This window comes from Papaver somniferum, chromosome 10, assembly GCF_003573695.1.
Source record: "Papaver somniferum cultivar HN1 chromosome 10, ASM357369v1, whole genome shotgun sequence".
In the NCBI taxonomy this organism is placed as follows: Eukaryota; Viridiplantae; Streptophyta; class Magnoliopsida; order Ranunculales; family Papaveraceae; genus Papaver; species Papaver somniferum.
The window spans coordinates 156,763,158-156,783,057 of NC_039367.1; the positions used below are offsets into that span (position 1 = coordinate 156,763,158).

The 19,900-nt window shown below is 37.7% G+C and overlaps 1 protein-coding gene across 1 annotated transcript; it reads left to right on the top strand.

Annotated features, from left to right (window-relative positions):
* Positions 1-19,069: 19,069 nt before the first annotated feature.
* On the top strand, positions 19,070-19,696 carry LOC113316654. The gene has a single exon (XM_026564807.1). It carries the CDS (start codon positions 19,070-19,072, stop codon positions 19,694-19,696), a length of 627 nt encoding a protein of 208 aa, XP_026420592.1.
* Positions 19,697-19,900: the final 204 nt, after the last annotated feature.

A 19,900-nucleotide genomic window follows, 5' to 3' on the forward strand; every position in this document is an offset into this window, starting at 1 on the left:
AGCATTTTTTCCTTTTTATTATCTGGTTGTTTCTTCTTCCACTGTCAACTTAAACACCCTTAAAAATAAGATTTATATGGAGTTTATTGACAAAATATTGACACACTTGCATGAATTTTTTCAGTCCCGTAGAAATAAATCCTAGTTCCTGCACTGAGCAGAACAATCTAATATAAGAGTAGGGAATCCTCTACTGATTAAAATCCTCTACTGATTCTCTGTGTAACAGTGATATTCTGGATTAATGTTAGAAGGCATACAGTTTGTTTCTAATTTTTTTTTCTTGTTTGCAAGAATACCTTACATGATGCTCCACTGGACAGGCCAGTACCCCAAATGCATGGCGCAGTCTTTTATACCATGAAGCTGTCAACGTTCCTTGATATATTGATGTGTTCAACTCTAGTCAATCAGTCGTGCACTACAAGTACCCGCAATCTTTTATAAATGATTTTCAGACTTCTTAGAATATCCTCAAAAATGAAGTTTTTTGCTTTTATTGTTTCGTAGGATTCTCTATGGATTGTGCAACAGCCCTTGAAAATATCGTTGGTGTGGATATTTCTCATAAAGGCCTTACCCGTGCTGCAAAGGTGTGAACAGCCAACGAGTTATTTGATTCATATTTAAAGATGATTTTCTGTTAACATACTATATATATATACCAAATTTTTTGCTTAACTCTGTTAGTGTGTTTATAAAGACAGGTTCTTGACTCTAAATTAAGTGAGATGCGTGGACAATAGTCACCTATATCAAGAATCAATTCTGATCTGCTATATGATGGTTCCATCACTATATTTGATACTAGGCTGTGTATGCTTAAATGTATTTGATGTTTTATTTCTTTGCTCGGCACCTAATAAATTTTAAACGTTAGCGAAGTTGGTTACAGTTCCATCTTATATATCACAACTACAATGTAATTAACATGTGCAGGAGAATGAGACGTTGTGTTGAATACTTTCATCCTAAAATTTTAATGTGATCGTCTCTACTCCAAATAACGAACACAACCCAATATTACAGAAGTATTCTGCTACTTTCCAAGAAGATGAAGCAGCAGATGAGAAGAAGTCGTCTCTTCCCAATATAGTGCAATCAAAAGATGTGATAGAGACTCTTTTTGACAATGCCAGATTTTACATGTCATCAATATGCTGCAGGGCTCTTCCAACTCTTTTCCGTGCTGGAAGAAACAAGTGTGCTGCCTTCCAACCCTAGTTAGCAATTCGGAAGTCGGCATACGTACGGAGAGACAAACGTACGTGTATTATTCAAATTTGTAAAGCTAAATTCAGTGAAAAATCCAGTTAATGGTTCGTTATTCGGCAGTAATCCGGAACGGTATACGTACGTGTATAATTCGTTTTACAGATATAAATTCGGGATGCAAAGTTCGGCATGCATTATATAAGAATCAAAGATTAAATATGGAGAAAATGTCCTCAAAATGGGCGGCAAAATATGAGGCATATGCAAAATAAACAACAACAAATCGTTGGCTCAGCGGATTTTAGCCCTGTTTAGGGAGTTAGGTGTCACGACTTCGAATCTCTCCATGAAAGCTTTTCAGAAGAACCCTATTTTAGGGCATACCTAGAAATTTCAGGGCATGCTTTTCGGAAGAATCTTGGGTGACATCACAAGGGGTATCCAGTGGATAGTTTAATTACCTATATACGGTTAAATGTTGTTGGTTACTAATCTACTCTTACCATTTTTAGAAGAACCTAAAATCAATTTAAAAATTTAAAATCCGTTTCAAAAACATAATCTCTTCTTCCTCCTCTACTATAGCCGAATTAATAGAAAAACCTAAAATCAATTTCAAAAACATAATCTCTTCTTCTTCCTCCTTTACTCTAGCCGAACTCTCACGAAGAAAAAACATGATATCGTCGATTAAACTCAACTATATAATGGTTCGTACAAATTAAAAAATAGGGAGTAGACATTCAAAATCATCTTCCAACTCATCAATTGAATAAGAAGAACTAATTAAAGGTGTAGAAACTGAAATTGAACCACAAATCGAACCAGAAATTCAACCAACTACAGCTCCAACTCCGAAAATGAGGATAAGAAAGTAGTTCTACAAACCCAATCTCTTATTTGCTGTTTTTCACTGATTAAATGGGTTTAATTCCTAAAATATTACTGTTTTGTTGTAGGGCTTACAACCCATGGGTGTGCGGCCCAAAACAGATGTCTTTGGTTTTCCCATCTCCATGTATATACATGTATTATATCCATGTAACCTAAGAACTATTATCAATAGAAATCCTTCGCTTCCCCGCCTCTTTGCCTTTCCGTATGATTATACTACAAAACTTTATCAAGCACGAGCTCTAACCCTGCGATAATGGATTTTTGATTTTTTTTTGGGTTGCTATCAAATACGTTGGAGTCATTGGAATCAATGAAATCGTCATCGTCTAATGAGATAAGTTGGATCCATTTTCTCCTATATATATATATATATTTTTATATATGTATTTTGGCATATACGTTGGGTATATTAAATCTGCGATTATAATTGATTTAATCATGATTAGGGATTGTTTTGATTAATAATTTGTATCTGGGAATTATTTGTTCTTGCGGATTTAGTTTAGGTCGGTGGGAAATACTGGGACAAAAATTTGTCTGTTCGCGTGAAAGAGATGAAGAAACAGACGAACAGTTCACCCGACCCAGACCAATTCGGTCCACCCAGCCCGGTCCGGTCCATCCAATCCAACCCGGTCCAGCCAATTCGGTTCGGTCCACCAACTCGGTTTGGTCGAGCCAATTCGGTCAGACCTGTTCCGGTCCATCCTATTCCGGCCCAATCCGGTTCATCCCCAATTCGGTCCTATTCCAGCTTGTGTCTTGTTCCGGCTTTGTTTTTGGGGCGTGCACGACTAAGTTTTTTCAGGTTCTGTGTATGTACGGTGGGAACCAAATTTTGAGGTATGTAACTGTAACGCGAGTTTTTTTTTTTGTATGCTAGGCTTATTTATTTGTTTTGAGAATATGCCTATTTTTATTTATTTTTGTCTTAAAATAAGTCAAAAGCATATAAACGGTCGATTTAGATTATTTTTATTGATCTAAATCATTAAGAATTTTGGTCTTAATGCATTTGTTCTCTTGAATATGATATTGGTTATAGTTGAATGGTGTATTTTGTTTAATTGGTTGTACCAACTCAATTCCAATGTATTTTTCTTGGGTTTAGAAGTACTTGTGCACCATTATTGTGTACTTGATATTTTCTTCCCAAATTTGAAATGTGCCGTGAGATCCAATCCACTGGATCGACTATTAAGAGTCGGTATTTTCAAAAGATACGTTACAATAAAATCACACGTATTCCAAATTTTGTGGAAGTACTCACAAAAGGTGAAATGAGTCAGAAAGTTTCCATTTCTCTACTTCATCCATGATACTAACGAACCAGTACATTTGTAGTGAGATTCTCTTGGCTTTTTGAGATAATGAATATTTTGAAATTAAGCTGAACGTAGAGAAATTGAAAATGGAAAGAGCCCCGAAGTAATGAGGGTTATACGTACCGACTCATATAAAGAAGGTGAAAAGGGACATATGTATCATGAGACAAAAATATTTTTTTTCCCAGCAGTAATGACACCAAAGTATAGGTATCAATTGAACATTGAACATGGGATCAGCTAATATGTAATTCTAGCTCCCATCATAATAAAAGAGTTGGAAAGGCACCTGAGCATAGGTATTGGTATATACAATGTAATGTGTATGTGTATCATAGTAACAACCAATTTTCACATCAAATTTAATGGCAACAAGAACTTTTCCTGGCTAATTCCCTATCTTATCAAGCACAACACTGCTCATTTATTTTTTCAAGATAAAACAAATACGTCGCAAAATCTCTAAATGTACCAAGAGATAATAACACCTTGTTAAATTTCCAAGTAACCGGTGCAAAGGGATGTCATGTGGAACATCAAAATGATGAGAATGTAACTGATTGCATCTTTTATAGTCTCTAATATATTTGGAAGGAAATATATTTTAGAGAAACTAATGAGTCAATCTAGTGCAATGTAATTCACTATAATATTTGGATTATTGAATCCATATTGACTCTGACGATAAAATGTTGGAAACTGACTCATACAGGATTTGAGTATAACCATAAAGAAACTTTGGTTGTGACATAATGATTGTTTTGAAAGAACTCATGCAAATATCACTTTATTTGAGTGAACGAAAATGGGAAAAATATTGATTGAATGAAAAGTGATGGCATATCTCTCAATAAGTGTTTTCTAAATTACTAGATACACAACCCCCTTCCCATTATGCTTTTAGGTAAGAAAGCATATCACTCATTTTTACAAAGTCTTCAATAAAACAGGATCGAGACCATCCTAAGATGAAAATGGTAAAATTTCCATATTACAAAGAAAACAAGGTTTAGAAAAATATTCATGCAGAATGCGGACCATTAAAGTCACTGATGGATCTGGTGAATGTTTTGACATTTTGGACTAGTTATAGTTCCCAAGAAATTTGCGTTTGGAAACTCCTAGCACATATTACACAATGTGAATTGGCAAAGGCTAACCACCCTTGTTAATGCTAGAGAATTTACATCAAAAGGACTTGATGAATATTGCATATTTAATAGGATCAATACTAAGCATCTTATACCCAATGGTCTCGCAGAGGCTACCAGTTGGTAGCTGAATTTAAGCCTGACATTTGTGTTATTACGCATTTTTGGTTGCACTATGCCGTTACGAGTTCATATGGTACTATGATGGGTTACGAAAATGATTAAGTAACTTTGTTGGATATTTACTCTCAACAATTATCCGCATTTTAAAACCTTTGGAAGGAGGTCTCTTACTGCTAGATTTGCAGGTTATCAATTTAATGAGCAGTCTTCCCGTCGTTAGGGGGAGATAAGAAAAAGTATTTTCTAAGGGAACGACATGAATTTTCGTGGTGCGTTCCTACTGTGTCTCATATTGATTATTGTACTCCACAAATGTAAATGTGAAGTGACAAAGAATAATCAATTTTCAGAATGTACACTGATGTCGCTAAAGTGACAAGATCACACATACCAGCTGCAAATATTCCTGCAAGGTTAGAAATCCTCAATATGGGGTACACTATAGACTAAGGTGTTGCAATTACACTTGGTGGAAGTGTAGTTGAGGCCGTGGCTGCATAAAGGAAGATGGGGAGACCACCAGGTTCGATCAATGCTCATCTAGAAAGGAAGTAGATGAGTAAGGAACAACCTAATTTGTATCATTAATGAAATCATCTCATTTGATTATCTCTGACTATGTCCATGAATCAATAATGGAGGACGCTCCGAAGTTTAATGATTCTAGAGAACAATGAAATCCTGACGGATTATGAGAATGCACATGAGTCAATGGAATGATCATGCGTGCACAATGATGATATAATCCATAAATAGTTGCTCTAAAAGTAGAGCACAATGAGATCGAACCATGCTTTATTTTGATTAATTTGAAATAAATAGCATATTTGGGCTACACAATCCAGGTAGAACTTAGTTCTTTGGCAAATATACGGGTATTTGGTGTGGTAGTGCTAACCAGCCAATTGTAAATCCTATTGGACATACATAATTAATTTGTCATAAATCATAATGAGAATAAAGTAGTCTTAAATTACAAAGACTCGCCTTGTGGCGCGAGGTTTCTCACAAAGCCCTGGAATTGTTCTCTTGTAATGAACATTATAGAGTTATGCTACCTAGTTAGCTTGGTAATTTCAAAAGGACTTGAAATGCAGCATATGTATGTGGTTGTTACGTATCTCTGAAAGAATCAAGAGATAGAAGATATTTACAAAAGTACTTGATAGACTTTTGTTGCCAAAATCAAATGACTCTAAACCGTAGAGTGCGTTTACAGTTACATAGAACGCTCACTTATAGATTCAAGCAATCAGACGAATGTGGTATATCCGTCTAAGTGGATATTTTATTTGGAGGGGATAGACAAATAAGTTAGTTTTCTTTGCGTATTCATAAGAAAGATCCTAATTTAGAATTGTAGCTATTTATGTTGATGGTACATACATGATGTGTACTCTTGATGTGATAAGAGACAAGTTATTTAAAATCCGAATTTGAGATGAAAAATCTAGGGAAATCTCGATCAAATACCGAGCTTGTGGTATATTATTCCACCCGTTTTCATATGTATGATGTTGTCAGGAAATTTAACAAAGACATGCATCCTGGTAGCACTCCCATGATTGGTCAAGTTTCAAAAATAAGTAAGTAACTATCTCGTCCAAAGGAATATGACGAAGATGTGTTGGGAGATGAAATTCCCATACCTAAGTACAATACACGCCGAATCACGACTATGTCTTTCATGATGTTGTTGCTGCTGCTGCTTGCTATCTATCTCTACTTAGTTTTGCTAGAGAACACAAGAAGCAATTATTCTTTGCTGCTCTTTGTTTAGCTTTGTTGTGTTGAATGCATATTAGAGGTAGAGGTATGACCCTGCTTATACAGTAGTAACACCGGCTGACTTTCTTAGTTACAGTTTTCCAATACTGCACATGAAATAGGATTGTTCGTTGACCTGGGAGGAAAATAGGCCTTCAATTGCGAACTTTCCCTTTTAAGAATTTTTTTGGTCAATGTTGACCTTCTGTAAAGTCACCGCTGGTAATATCCTTGGCTATTAGTAGTGTACCGTAAGTGACTTGGCTGGGTTTGAATCCTTCCTTTTGCATTTCCTTGAAGAGTTGCGTAACTTCATCAATACACTGAAGAAGATCTTGCCCAAGGCCCCTTAGCCAGCCACCATTGAATCAAAAAATCTATGTGCCTCTTTTAGCTTTCCCGTCAAACACAGACCACCCATCAGCGAACTATAAGTAAATACATCTGGTTCTTTGCCTAACTTGATCATCCCATCAGATATCCCATAAACTGCTTCTATTTTCCCTTCTTTGCATAATCGATATCAATATATTCAAAGTATACTACCATGGGCGGAATCCCATATTACAAATTTATACCGGGATACAGGAAAGAGAAGTTCATCATTCAGCTTTATAACGCATGGCATAATGGGATTCGGCCAGTGCCACTGGGCATAAACCTGGAAACCAGCTTTAAGATGGCAGCTTAATAGGAATTGCATTACCGTAAAGCTGATCAGAAGAGTCCAATTTATAGTTGGTTCCAGATTGCACTGAAACTATTTCTTGATATCGATTCTGTTTGATTAGATTAGCAATAGGGCCGGAAGATGGCGATGGTAAAATCCTATGTTGGAAGCTTGGCACTGTTCGTATGAGGAGGAGACCTTTGGGTTCCAGGAGCTGAGTTGTGTGCTTGTGACTTGAATCACTTGATAGTATTAAGGTGTGATAATTGCTTAAGTAATAGTCCCACATTCGAGGATACAATAATGAGAAGTAAGTTTATATTGCGTTAGGTCGGAAAGCTGAACGCCAATCGGCTGTGAATTGGATGCTCAGACTCATAGTCCTATATGGGCTATCAGCCAAAAAAAACTTGATGAATGGTTGAAATTGAATCGCTTTTGGGCTCGCTGCAAGCAAAAACATAGCCCTATATGGGCTATCAGCTACCCTCAAACAAAATGGTTAAAGTTAGGGCCTCTCCATTCACAGCCGGTTGGTTTTTTTTTTTTTGCTAACAGATTTTTGGATTTCTCAAGACGTGGCCAGTAACTATCCTGACGAGGAGTGTATACGTGAGCCTATCAAGATGATTGCTATAACAAGTTGGGAAAAACATATATTGGGAGAATCCATTCCATCCCTTTCCTTTCAGCAGCAGGTGTATTTGATCTTTATGCAGCAGTAATGAATTTGAGCTTCTGTGTGGAACATGTGTTCATGATATTCATACAGGTTAGCTGAGCTACTACATAAGTTAATCGAGTTAATTGATTTCAGTCTAATGGTTTGGTAAAGCTTTTGGTATTTGCGATGAATTATTCTTTGTTCAACTCTTTCAAGAGTCGCGAACAAAATTTGCTATTATGCTTTTAATGGCTGGTTGTAACTTATAGGTGTATTTATTTCCTTTCGCTCTCGTTTCTCAGTAAAAATAACGAGTGTTTGCTAAAAAAACAACCATAGTTTCAGAAATAATGTGGCAAACAAACTATTCAGCTTATGATATCCGTTTTGTCCTACATCGCCATGGTAAAGTGGATCATACTAGGCCACTACTAAGCTAGACTCTGTGAGGTTCAATGTTCATCTGGTAGTGGTAGGGGTGGGAAGAATTTGCTTGCAGTGGTTTTCCCATCAGTGAAGTTTTAATGCTTTAAGATTAGGAACTGTCATGGTTAGCGGTCTCAGGAGTAATCTACTAATAGATTACTCCTGAGAAAAGAGGACATCTTGAGTTCTTGACTACATCTTGATTATAAACAAAATCAACAAACAAGTCCCTAATTATAATCAGCCGAGACGTCTAACTAGACACTGAAGTTTTAAATGTGCAAAATAATTTTGCTGCAACGATCTTGCCCAAGGCCTTAGCCAGCCACCATTGAATCAAACAATCTATGTGCCTCTTTTAGATTACCCATTAAACACAGACCACCCATCAGCGAACTATCAGTTTTCGAGTTTGAGATAAGTTTTCGAGTTTGCTCTTTTAGCAGACAGTATAATACTGTACCTTAGATCGAGACCACTGAAGAACATTTCAGAGTATAGCATAAGAAAAAATAGAAGAATATCAAAATTCCAACCAAAGAAAGTGTTAACGGTATCTAGTGTAGGAATTGTCATGGCTCCCGGTGATCTAGCAATACTTGAAAGAAAGCACATACTAAAATCGATTAAATCAAATCAAAACAAGTGTAGGAATTTTATTAGTAGATTACTCTAGGAAAAAACAAGTGTTATGGCGATATGCCCAGAGAAAGACAGTACACTAAAAAAATAAGAGGACATCTCGACTACTTTTGAAAGTCATCGCAAGACTAAAAAAAAAGGAAAAAAAGCAAAACCAATCAACTGTGAAAGGAGAGGCTCAGGCCTCATCGCAAGACTAGACTGTGAATGGAATCAATTGTGAAAGAAAGTGGTGGTTTGATCAGATATAAAAAGCCAATGGAGGTTTTGGAGATTACGGGCTAATCCCAACTCGTCGATGGACTGAGCTTCTCCTCACCCTTATTACCAACTCCTTGGCATTGGCAATAGGTGCTCCGGTAAACATTCCTTATAAACCGATTTAGCTTATTTAATTTTTCCGATGTGGGATTATTAAATATGGTAATTATTAATTAATCAATGGTACTCTCTATTCGGGTCTTGTCTTCACGGCCCTCTCTTAGTTAATTCACAGGCCCAGTTAACATAATGTGGCCCGGATATTAATTGTGTTCCTCTTGTTTTTAACCTGACCGTTAACTTTTGGTACAGGTTTTCTTTTTACTTTTTGGTGATCTTTTCATTTTTGTGTTCTGGAAAAATAATGTGTATTAAGTTTCTGAACATAAAAACCCTTCTGAGATGATTGTTGCTTTGTAGAATCGGTATGCTTTCAAATCCGAACATAAACTACTAACTAAGCTTGGATGATGGTTTAGAATGTAAATTCAGTATTTGTTGTATTTGTGGATTGATTCTTAAGATCACTTTAACGGATGATCTTACTGCTAAAAAGTTGGGACACTTCCTGGTGAGTGCTGAAGCGAACAAGTCATACTTCATTATACATGTGACATTATTGACACGTTACTGCTGTTCTTAAGCACAACAATTTTTATGATCTACCACGAACATGATGGTCGCCTCCGCTGACTACTAACATATATACTTCATTACCGGCATACGTTGGTGTACAATGAATTATGTATATATGTTTCAAAACATCACTTCTGCTCAAAGAATCACCTAAGCATTACTGTTATTTTGCAGGGTTCAAGGTTTTGAGTTTGTTTTTAATTTATTATGGGCAAGAAGGAGAAGGAGAAGAAAAGCTCCGTATCAAATCACATTGTACTTGCAAGTCGTCCTAAGCAATGTAAAGATGTGTTATGTTTGAAATATGGCATGCTGAATTTATCAATCGTCTTTCAGGAACAAAATTATGACCAATCATACTAAGCGCGCACTCAGCCATTGATGCTTTGAAGATGGGGTTTTTAAGTGCTTTGGGTTTGATTATTGATAAATCATTTTTTTCTTGTTTAGCTTTTCCTCGTAGATAAATACTGTATATTTTTCTGCTTGCGTACCTGAGTTGTTCAATCGAATTTTGCAGAGTTAGCCTTACTGGGATATTCCATTCTTGAACATTTGTTAAGAATCAAGTAGTGAAAACAAATCATTATAACATCTTTTATTTTGGTATCTGCCATTTGAGTTTTTGGTTTTGGCAGAATGGAAGGATCTCTCTCCCTATCTCCACAAGTTCTTTAGTTTTTTTCAATTTATTCTGGAAAGGTTTTGGCTCGGCTATGCGTTATATTTGTTCTGCGAAACAGTGAAAATGCAATCAGCTCAAAAAAAAAAATGTTGTGATTTACAGTAATGGAAAATTTTAGAAATGCTCTTCACAAAATCATACATACTGACATCATAACTTTATATAAATCATTGTGAACTGTTCAAATATATTCGAAATGTTCACCCTAACAGAGAACAGGGCCTCGTGCGCATGGCATGCACCCTAGCTAGACCTTATGATCAACACGACTGGTTGGAATATTCATTAGTAACTATCGGGAGGGGAATGCTACATCTTCTTTTTCCTCTCTCCTCCTTCCTCTCTGACTTGGTTTTTGTGCCACCGTTTCTCCCTGTTCATCTTCTCCGGCCATTCTAGCTTCAATCTATCATCAAATCTGTAATGTATCTATGCATTTCATTGTGATTCAATATCTATGGGAGAGAAAAGTACGATTAGGGTTTAAAATAAGTCCTATGAGGTCATTGTTTACAGAGATGATGGAGAGGTAACAGTTAGGATTACCGAGAGATCCAGGGGTTTTACAAACGAGTGTTGGCTACCTTTTCGTGTTGCTGAATGGTAGCTCAACATTATCACTGAAGCAAGTAAAGCGGATAGGGTTTCAGGTAAACCAATACACTGGAGAAATTCATGGGGTAGTGCTTCTTCGTAACAGATTATATAAAACGATGGTTTATTTCTTCCTTGAAAATCATCGGGAGAGGTCAACCCTTCTCTATTTATCGTTACAGAGTTTATACACAATGAATGCATATCATACAAAATCTACATATTATAGGAAACAGGATAGCTACGTATCTTTGGCAGAATATTCTTGTGACGACACAATATCTTGGACAACTGGTGATGTCGACACAATATCCTTGACACGCCCCCTCAAGCTAATGTCTGTGTCAACAACATTAAGCTTGTCTCGCAACATGTTGAAACGGGATGTAGAAAGACCCTTAGTTAGGATGTCTGCTAGCTGGTCCTGTGATGATATGATCCGGACAATGAGATGTTTCTGAGAAACCATGTCTCTCACAAAATGGAAATCGATTTCAACATGACGGCTCCGTGTGTGGAACACCGGATTGGCAGTCAAATACGTAGCTCCTATATTGTCGCACCATAGAGTAGGTGGACAGGTAAGGGGAATATTTAGTTCACGGAATAAGGATCTGAGCCAAACCACTTCAACTGATGCATTTGCAATGGCTCGATATTCAGATTCTGTGCTAGAGCGAGAGACCGTAGGTTGTTTCTTTGAACTCCATGAGATAAGATTGTTCCCGTAGTAGATAGCATAACCACCCGTAGATTTGCGATCATCCAAAGAGCCACCCCAATCTGCATCTGTAAAAATCGAAAACCTTGGAGGAGAATTAGAATAGAACTGTAAACCATATGAAAGTGTATGCTTCAGATAACGTAAAATTCGTTTAACCAACGCCCAATGGTCTGTAGATGGACAATGCATGAACTGACATGCTTTGTTGACCACAAATGCAATATCCGGACGTGTTAACGTCAAATATTGAAGAGCTCCCACTGTGCTACGATAGAGGAAAGTGTCCGGGAAAGGTTCCCCTGAGTACTTGGTGAGCCTAGTGTTTGCAGCAATGGGCGAAGAAATTGGCTTTGCATCCTGCATGTTAGTTCGTTTAAGAATATCGACGATATACTTCTGTTGAGATAGAACCAATCCCTTCGAGTTCGTTGTTGCTTCAATTCCTAGAAAATATTTGAAGACACCCAAATCTTTGAGGCCAAACTCTCCTCCAATCAATGAGATTAACTGAGAGATGACTACTGAGTTGCTTCCCGTAACCAATAAATCATCTACATAAACCAGCAAATAGACAACATCCTTCCCTCTTTTATATATGAACAAAGAAGGGTCTGTTTTAGAACCTTGAAAACCAATGGTGAGTAGAAATTGATTCAGCCTTGTGTACCATGCCCGCGGGGATTGTTTTAGACCATAGATAGACTTCCTGAGTTTGCAGACATGTGTAGGATGAGAAGAATCAATAAAACCAGGTGGCTGGATCATATAGACTTCATCATCAAGGACTCCATTAAGAAACGCATTATTGACATCAAATTGTCGAATAACCCATTTGTTAGATACAACAAGGGCTATTATAGTTCGTAACGTAGTAAACTTCATGACAGGACTAAATGTGGATGTGTAGTCAACACCATATTGCTGATTAAATCCCTTCGCAACTAGCCTAGCTTTATGACGAACAATTTCGCCATTAGCATTGCGTTTTAATGTGAAGATCCATTTACCTCCGAGTACATTCATAGATGGAAGACGAGGGACCAAGATCCAAGTACCTTGTTGAAGTAGAGCATTAAGTTCTGTAATCATAGCATTTCTCCAGTGGGGGTATTTAAAAGCCTGAGATGCACAGGTTGGAACAATCTCATCGTCAGAGCATTGGACTGCAGCGGTAAGAGCTAACGGATAACGAGTGTTCCTCTTGATGATTCCAGATTTGGAGCGAGTATGCATCCCTTGTGTGGTGACAGTAGGAGCTGGAATAGAAGTAGTTGTAGTGGCAGGTATCTCTGTATCACCAACTTCCAAATGCGAAGTAACATCGTCCAGTGGTGTTGTAACTGGTGATGTCTGACCAAAGCCGGAGGTTTGTGGAGATTGTGAAGCTGAGGTCATCGGGGAATCTGCAGGGGCTAGTGCTGCATCAGTTGGATGCGAAAAAGGAACAGGAAACGATGGCAACTGTATAGATGTAACTAGGAGTGGTGTAGGTGGAGAATACGTTGGACCTGCAAATGGGAAATGAGACTCATCAAAAACAATATGTCGAGCAATAAATATACGCCGTTGAGTTGGTTCATAGCACTTGTAACCATGATGTCTGGAGCTGTAACCCAAGAAGACACATCGAATGGATCGATAATTGATCTTGTGTTTGTTGTAAGGACGCAGATAAGGGTAGCAGGCACAACCAAATACTTTCAGGAATTGATAGTCTGGGGCTTTGCGAAATAGTACTTCAAACGGTGATGAGTTACCTAATGTAGGGGTGGGTAACCTATTGATTAAATATACTGCAGCCTCAAAAGCATGGTCCCAAAAATGAGTAGGAACCTTGGCATGAGCCATTAGTGTAAGTCCTGTATCAACAACATGCCGATGTTTTCTCTCGACCGCACCATTCTGTTCGTGTGTATGAGGACACGAAACTCGGTGTTGAATCCCAAAACGAATAAAATAGGATTCTAGTTTTTGAAACTCTCCTCCCCAATCTGACTGAACTGCTTTAATAGTAGTAGAAAACATATTTTCTACCATTGCTTTAAACTTCTCAAAAACCCGAAATACATCTGACTTAAAAGTAATTGAGTAAATCCAAGAATACTTCGAAAAATCATTCATAAACAAGACATAATACTTTGAACCAGATGTTGATATAGTAGGTGAAGGTCCCCAAACATCGGTAAAAATTAAATCTAGTGGAGATTGAGAGATTGAGTTAGTCATCCGTAATGTTTGCCGATGACTCTTACCCAATTGACAAGCTTCACAGAAACTAGAATTCCTACTGTTACTCACAGGTAACTTATTTTTATTTAAGATAAATTGGACAACTCTATAAGCTGGATGTCCCAATCGATGATGCCATACTGCCTGCGTTGTTTTCTCCCCTATTCCAATGAAAGCCTTCCTTGACCGACTAGATGCTACAGAAGGAAGGTGATATAGACCATCTTTACTCTTGCCTGCTAGAAGAACTTTCCCCGATGTACGATCCTTAATATAGAAAACATCAGGATGAAATTCAAAATAAGCATCATTGTCTTTTGTAAATTGTTGAACAGATAATAAGTTTTTCCTTACTGTAGGAACATGAAGTATATTGCTTAATTTTAGAGAACAAGAACGTGCATCAAAAAAGGAAGACCCTATATGAGTTATTGGCAAACCTGTACCATTCCCAATAGTAACAACGTCATTGCCATTGTAGTCACTCTGATTTTGAATGTTTCTCAGGTCATGAGTAACATGATGGGTTGCTCCAGAGTCTGGATACCAGGAAGGATCCACATAGTTGTAACCAGGAGCATGAGTTGCAACATTCGCAGCAGCCGATTCAGATCGGTTTCCTCCTTCAGTGAAACGGTTGTAGCAGTTAAGTGCAGTATGTCCATACCTCTGGCAGATCTGGCAGATAGAAGTAGGTGAAGGTTGATGGCGATACCCTGGATGATGATTACTCCCACTGCGACCACGGCCACGACCACGACCACGATTATTGTGGTTTCCTCCACGATTAGGCATTGAGTGTTGGTTGCGATACTGACCATTGACAGTGGAAGACGACTGTCTCTGTGTATTGTGAACAGTAGGAGAGGCTAGTTCAGTCACATGTTGGTCTGCCAAACGAATTTCATGGCTAAGCAAGAAGCCTTGAAGGTCAGCAAATAAAACAGGTTGAGCACGAGTGGTCATAGCCGTAACGAATGGACCATATTCAGGACCAAGACCATTGAGAACATACAACACAAGCATGGAATCAGAAACTGGTTGAGAAATCGCAGCTAAACTATCAGCATAAAACTTCATCTTTGTAAGATAATCAAGGATATTTAAAGCACCCTTCTTGGTGTTTACTAACTGCAGCTGGAGCTGCATCATACGAGCTTGAGAGTTGGAAGCAAAAATCCTCTCCAGTCTTTGCCATGCCTCTTGAGAGGTCGTCACTCCAAGCATCTGAGTGTGCACGCTTTGCGACAAAGAGGACAATATACCACTAAGCAGCAGTTGATCCTTTTGTTGCCAGGTCAAAAACTCTGGGTTAACATCTTGAATAGCTTCAGTTGTATTAGGTAGCAGTACCTCAATCGTAGCAGGTGGGCAAGGATGTGTTTCGTCCAGAAAACCCATGTAACCATGGCCGCGAACAAAAGCCATGATTTGAGATTTCCACAGCAAGTAGTTACCTTCATCCAATTTGATAGTTAGTACGTGATTGAAGTTGAACAAGGAAGAAGCCATGGAACTGATTTAAAACAAAGAAAGATGATACCAAGATTGATAACCCTAAGCTAGCTCTGATACCATAACAGATTATATAAAACGATGGTTTATTTCTTCCTTGAAAATCATCGGGAGAGGTCAACCCTTCTCTATTTATCGTTACAGAGTTTATACACAATGAATGCACAATGAATGCATATCATACAAAATCTACATATTATAGGAAACAGGATAGCTACGTATCTTTGGCAGAATATTCTTGTGACGACACAATATCTTGGACAACTGGTGATGTCGACACAATATCCTTGACACTTCGGTCGTAATCATCGAGAGCAGTAACGATCGAGGAAGATTGCTTGCGATGTATTCGTTTACGGGTAATCTAGGTGAGAAACCTCATCATGTTACAGAGCCCAGTCGTAGTTTCTCAAAGGACAACACAATCACAAATTCTTGGGTAGACCCCAATCAAGCCGGAGGGATTCAGAGTATTTTGGGTCCAATTCCTAAATTGATGAACTTCCCGATGGCCAGTAACAACGAAATATCACCCCTGCGTTCTAGGTTTTCAGCTCCTACTTCTCTTTCTCTTCCAAATATGGCCAATCAAGCAGTGGGTGATGGGAATTTTAAGGACTGTTCATATGAGGAGTTACCACTAACTCTAATTGAGGAACTTAGTTCCCCCATAGATGCCCAACCAATTCAACAATTTCCTCTAGATTACTTCACTGATGCAGATGAGGCTTTGAGCATTGGAGAAGAAGAAGCTGAAGAATATTTGGATACAGTTAGTGAGGGGTGGAGGATTATTCAGAGGTGAGTAAGTTAACAGGAGAAAGGAGATTGGTTCAACAACAAAGCTTTTTTAATCATCAAAAGGAAGCTATGTGTAGAGCAGTAGCTACTGTTGCGTCTTTAATGGGTCTACCAAGTAAGGATCACCGATCTTTCTTTGAAGATAGAATTATGAAGGCTTTTGGTGAGGCGGGTAGACCTCTACAAGCAAGAAATCCGTCAAATGTCAATATAGGAGGAATTTCTGATGACTCCTTGGAGGGAGTAAAGCTGCTTCTTGAAGGAGGCGATGAAGACGAAGAGAATGATTGTGATACTACCTCACCAATTCCGAAGGGAAGCGACGGTAAGAATAGTAGAGAACTTTATAGGATTGCATCTTCCCTGCAGCAGATTGAACTATCAAGCACCAAAGAAGAGAGACGTAAGAAGGCCAGGGAAAGCAAGTTTAAATGATAAACAAAATTATCAATTGGAACGTACGGGGTTTGGGGGATGTAAACAAGAGAATAGTGGTTAATTCAGTTCTTCTCAAGTGGCGTCCAGACAGGGACGGAGCCAGGACTTAAAGGTTGTGGGGTCGAAAAAAATTTCTAATATTCACAATTTTTTTTAACTGAATCAAAATCGTCTGTTTAAATTTTTTTACCTTCATACAAGTTCCACTGCAATTTAGTATTCGGACACAACCATCAAGATATATATGAAGTTCCAAAAGCATTTTTAGCACAACTTCCTCCTCAAGAAAGCAAATTACAGGACTGGACTATGCTTTGCATATGCGAACTTTATCCTTTGGATCCAGGGTTGAGATACCTGCAACAAAGACAGAAGGAGTTCAAAAGCATGACTGTCAAACGAGCTAGCAAGCAAACTTATTCCAACTAATATACTTATATACAGAAATGTAAAGCTTACCATTTTCGCCAAAATAGATGAACTCATCCCACCAACCACAACATGAATCTAATAGGCAAAATGTAAATTAGACGTAACATCTCTTTTCCAAAAAGTATTATATATATATATATTAACAAAAAAAGGATCTTGTAGTTGATTTGTCTGATAGACAATATACATCTGTAATTACATCAACTGCAAAAATCAAAAGATCCATAACCATAAGTCTGTCCAAAAGATGGAGAAAATAAATCATTCATGTAAACCCAACCTGATGCTAATTAATCTATATTATATCATCTTCCCCATTTGACATTGTATACGCAAGTACCAACCTACAGCCTCCCCCATTTCTTGTACTTCAGTTTGTAAAGAAGAAGCAAGTTCACCAAGTTCATTTGTACTGCCACCACCTCGTTTTGAAGGCCATGATAAATCAACTGTCGCCTTCCTTTTGTAATACCTCTCCATCGACAATTGAGTTTTCATATATCACGGAATTGGTTGCATAAACCTACATTGATGCTTCAATTAGAACATTGTAAATAAACAAAATCTACAAAAGCAAACAAAACAAAAGATTGATGCTTCAATTAAAAACAATATGAATTAAAAAAAAAATACTGAGAAAACCCTAAAAATTCAAATAAAAGACAAGGGTCTGATTACTTATGGATTAATGAGTATTTTAACGAATCTCACTCTAGTTATGTGAACTGTGATTATAGTTATAGAGAAGACGATTTTTGCTTTTGATTAAGAAAAAAATAAAAACCCTAGCTTGAAAATATCCAAATCGAACTAAACGATCGTATATATTTCTGAATTAAAATTAGAATAAAAAAGAAATCATGGTGATGAATGTACCTTAAGCGTCACCTTTAACTGATTCGTGATCAGTATCATCAGCTAATAATCTCATGCGGAAGAGATACACAGTTACAGAGAAGAGAAGATTCTCTTTTTTCTTTTGTTGTAGTCTGCAAAGAGATAATGTCGGTAACACGGGAAGATAAAGAAAACTAAGCTAATAATAAAAATTATCAGTTTAACTTTGACCTCTTAGAAATGGTAAGACTTCAATTATGCGATTTATATTTGCACCCACAAGACTCTATTATTACAGAAAAACCAAGCCTAATCTTATTAAATTTGAAATTTCAGTGGGTGCAAGCGCACCCATTTGCGCTCACATGCCTCCGTCCCTGCGTCCAGATGTGGTGCTATTGCAAGAGACAAAACTTGAAGTCATCACAGATCAACTTATAAGGGAAATTTGGAGTTCGCAAGATATAGGCTGTCATTACTTACCGTCTCAAGGAGTATCAGGAGGAATGTGTATATTATGGGATAACAGCAAGCTAGAAGTTTTCGACACTCTAGAGGCAAGTCACACCATTTCTTGTGCTTTTCGCTCTAGAATCAATCAATCTGAGTGTTTTGTTGCTTCGTTTTATGGACCTCAAGAGCGAAAAGAAAGACGAAGGTTGTGGAGAGAACTTGGGGATGTCATGTCTCTTTGGGATGTACCAGGGGTTCTTGGAGGCGACTACAATGTTACTAGGTTTTTAGAGGATAAAAATAGAGGTAATCGAATCACTAGAGCAATGCAGGACTTCAACAAATTTATGAACAATTTGGATCTAGTGGACTTGCCACTTACCGGTGCAAAGTATACGTGGTCTAATTTTCAGGAATTTCCTACTTGTAGTCATATAGATAGATTGATCATTAACAAAAAGTGGGATGAGTATTACCCTGGCACATATCAATTGGCGAAACCTCGTCCAACTTCTGATCACACTCCAATTTAGCTTTCAACCTCAGCAATAAACACTGGGCCAAGACCTCAGAGATTTGAGCTAATGTGGCTGCAAGATGAGAGTATTAAAGAAAGAATGCAACAATGGTGGCAGGACCATCACTTCACGGGGAATCCGGGATATGTTTTTTGCAAAAAGTTACAAGCGGTGAAAGGTGATTTGCGAGATTGGAACTTACAAACCTTTGGCAGAGTAAACAGGATTAGGGATGAGCTGTTAGTACAAATTAAAGCGTTTGATGAGAGGGAGGCACAAGGGGTTTCTACAGTGGAAGATAGTTTTGAAAGGGTGAACAAGAAAGCTGACTACTTGAAATGGGCTAAGCTTGAGAGCATAAGAATGAAGCAAAAGACTAAAAACCAGTGGATCATTGAGGGAGACCATAATACTTCTTTCTTCCATAGGTATGCTAACAATAGAAGAAGAGCTAATACAATTGGCAGTATCAGAGTGGATGGGGATGTTACTGAGGAACAATCTGTAATAGCAAGTCACATTCAAGATTTCTATATAAATCTTTATAAAGAAGACCGTAGCAATAGACCTTTTGTAGAAGATTTGGAGTTCTCAGCTATCTCCGTGGAAGAAAGTACAAATTTGGAAAAAAGGATTACGGATGAGGAAGTTAAACAAGGAATGCACGAAATGAAGTCTAACAAGACGCAATGACCGGATGGCTTTCCGATTAAGTTTTATGTGTTCTTTTGGGAGGTTATTAGAGTGGATTTTATGAGAATGGTTAATCACTTTGTCGATACAGGGTTCTTAGATTGGAGGGCGAACAACACATTTATATCTCTTATTCCAAAGTGAGAAAATGTTGAAGACGTGAAGGACTTCCGACCAATTAGTCTCATCAACACATCTTATAAG

Coding starts and splice junctions, on each gene's coding strand:
- LOC113316654 (XM_026564807.1), top strand. CDS start 19,070: ATGTGGCTGCAAGATGAGAGTATTAAAGAAAGAATGCAACAATGGTGG.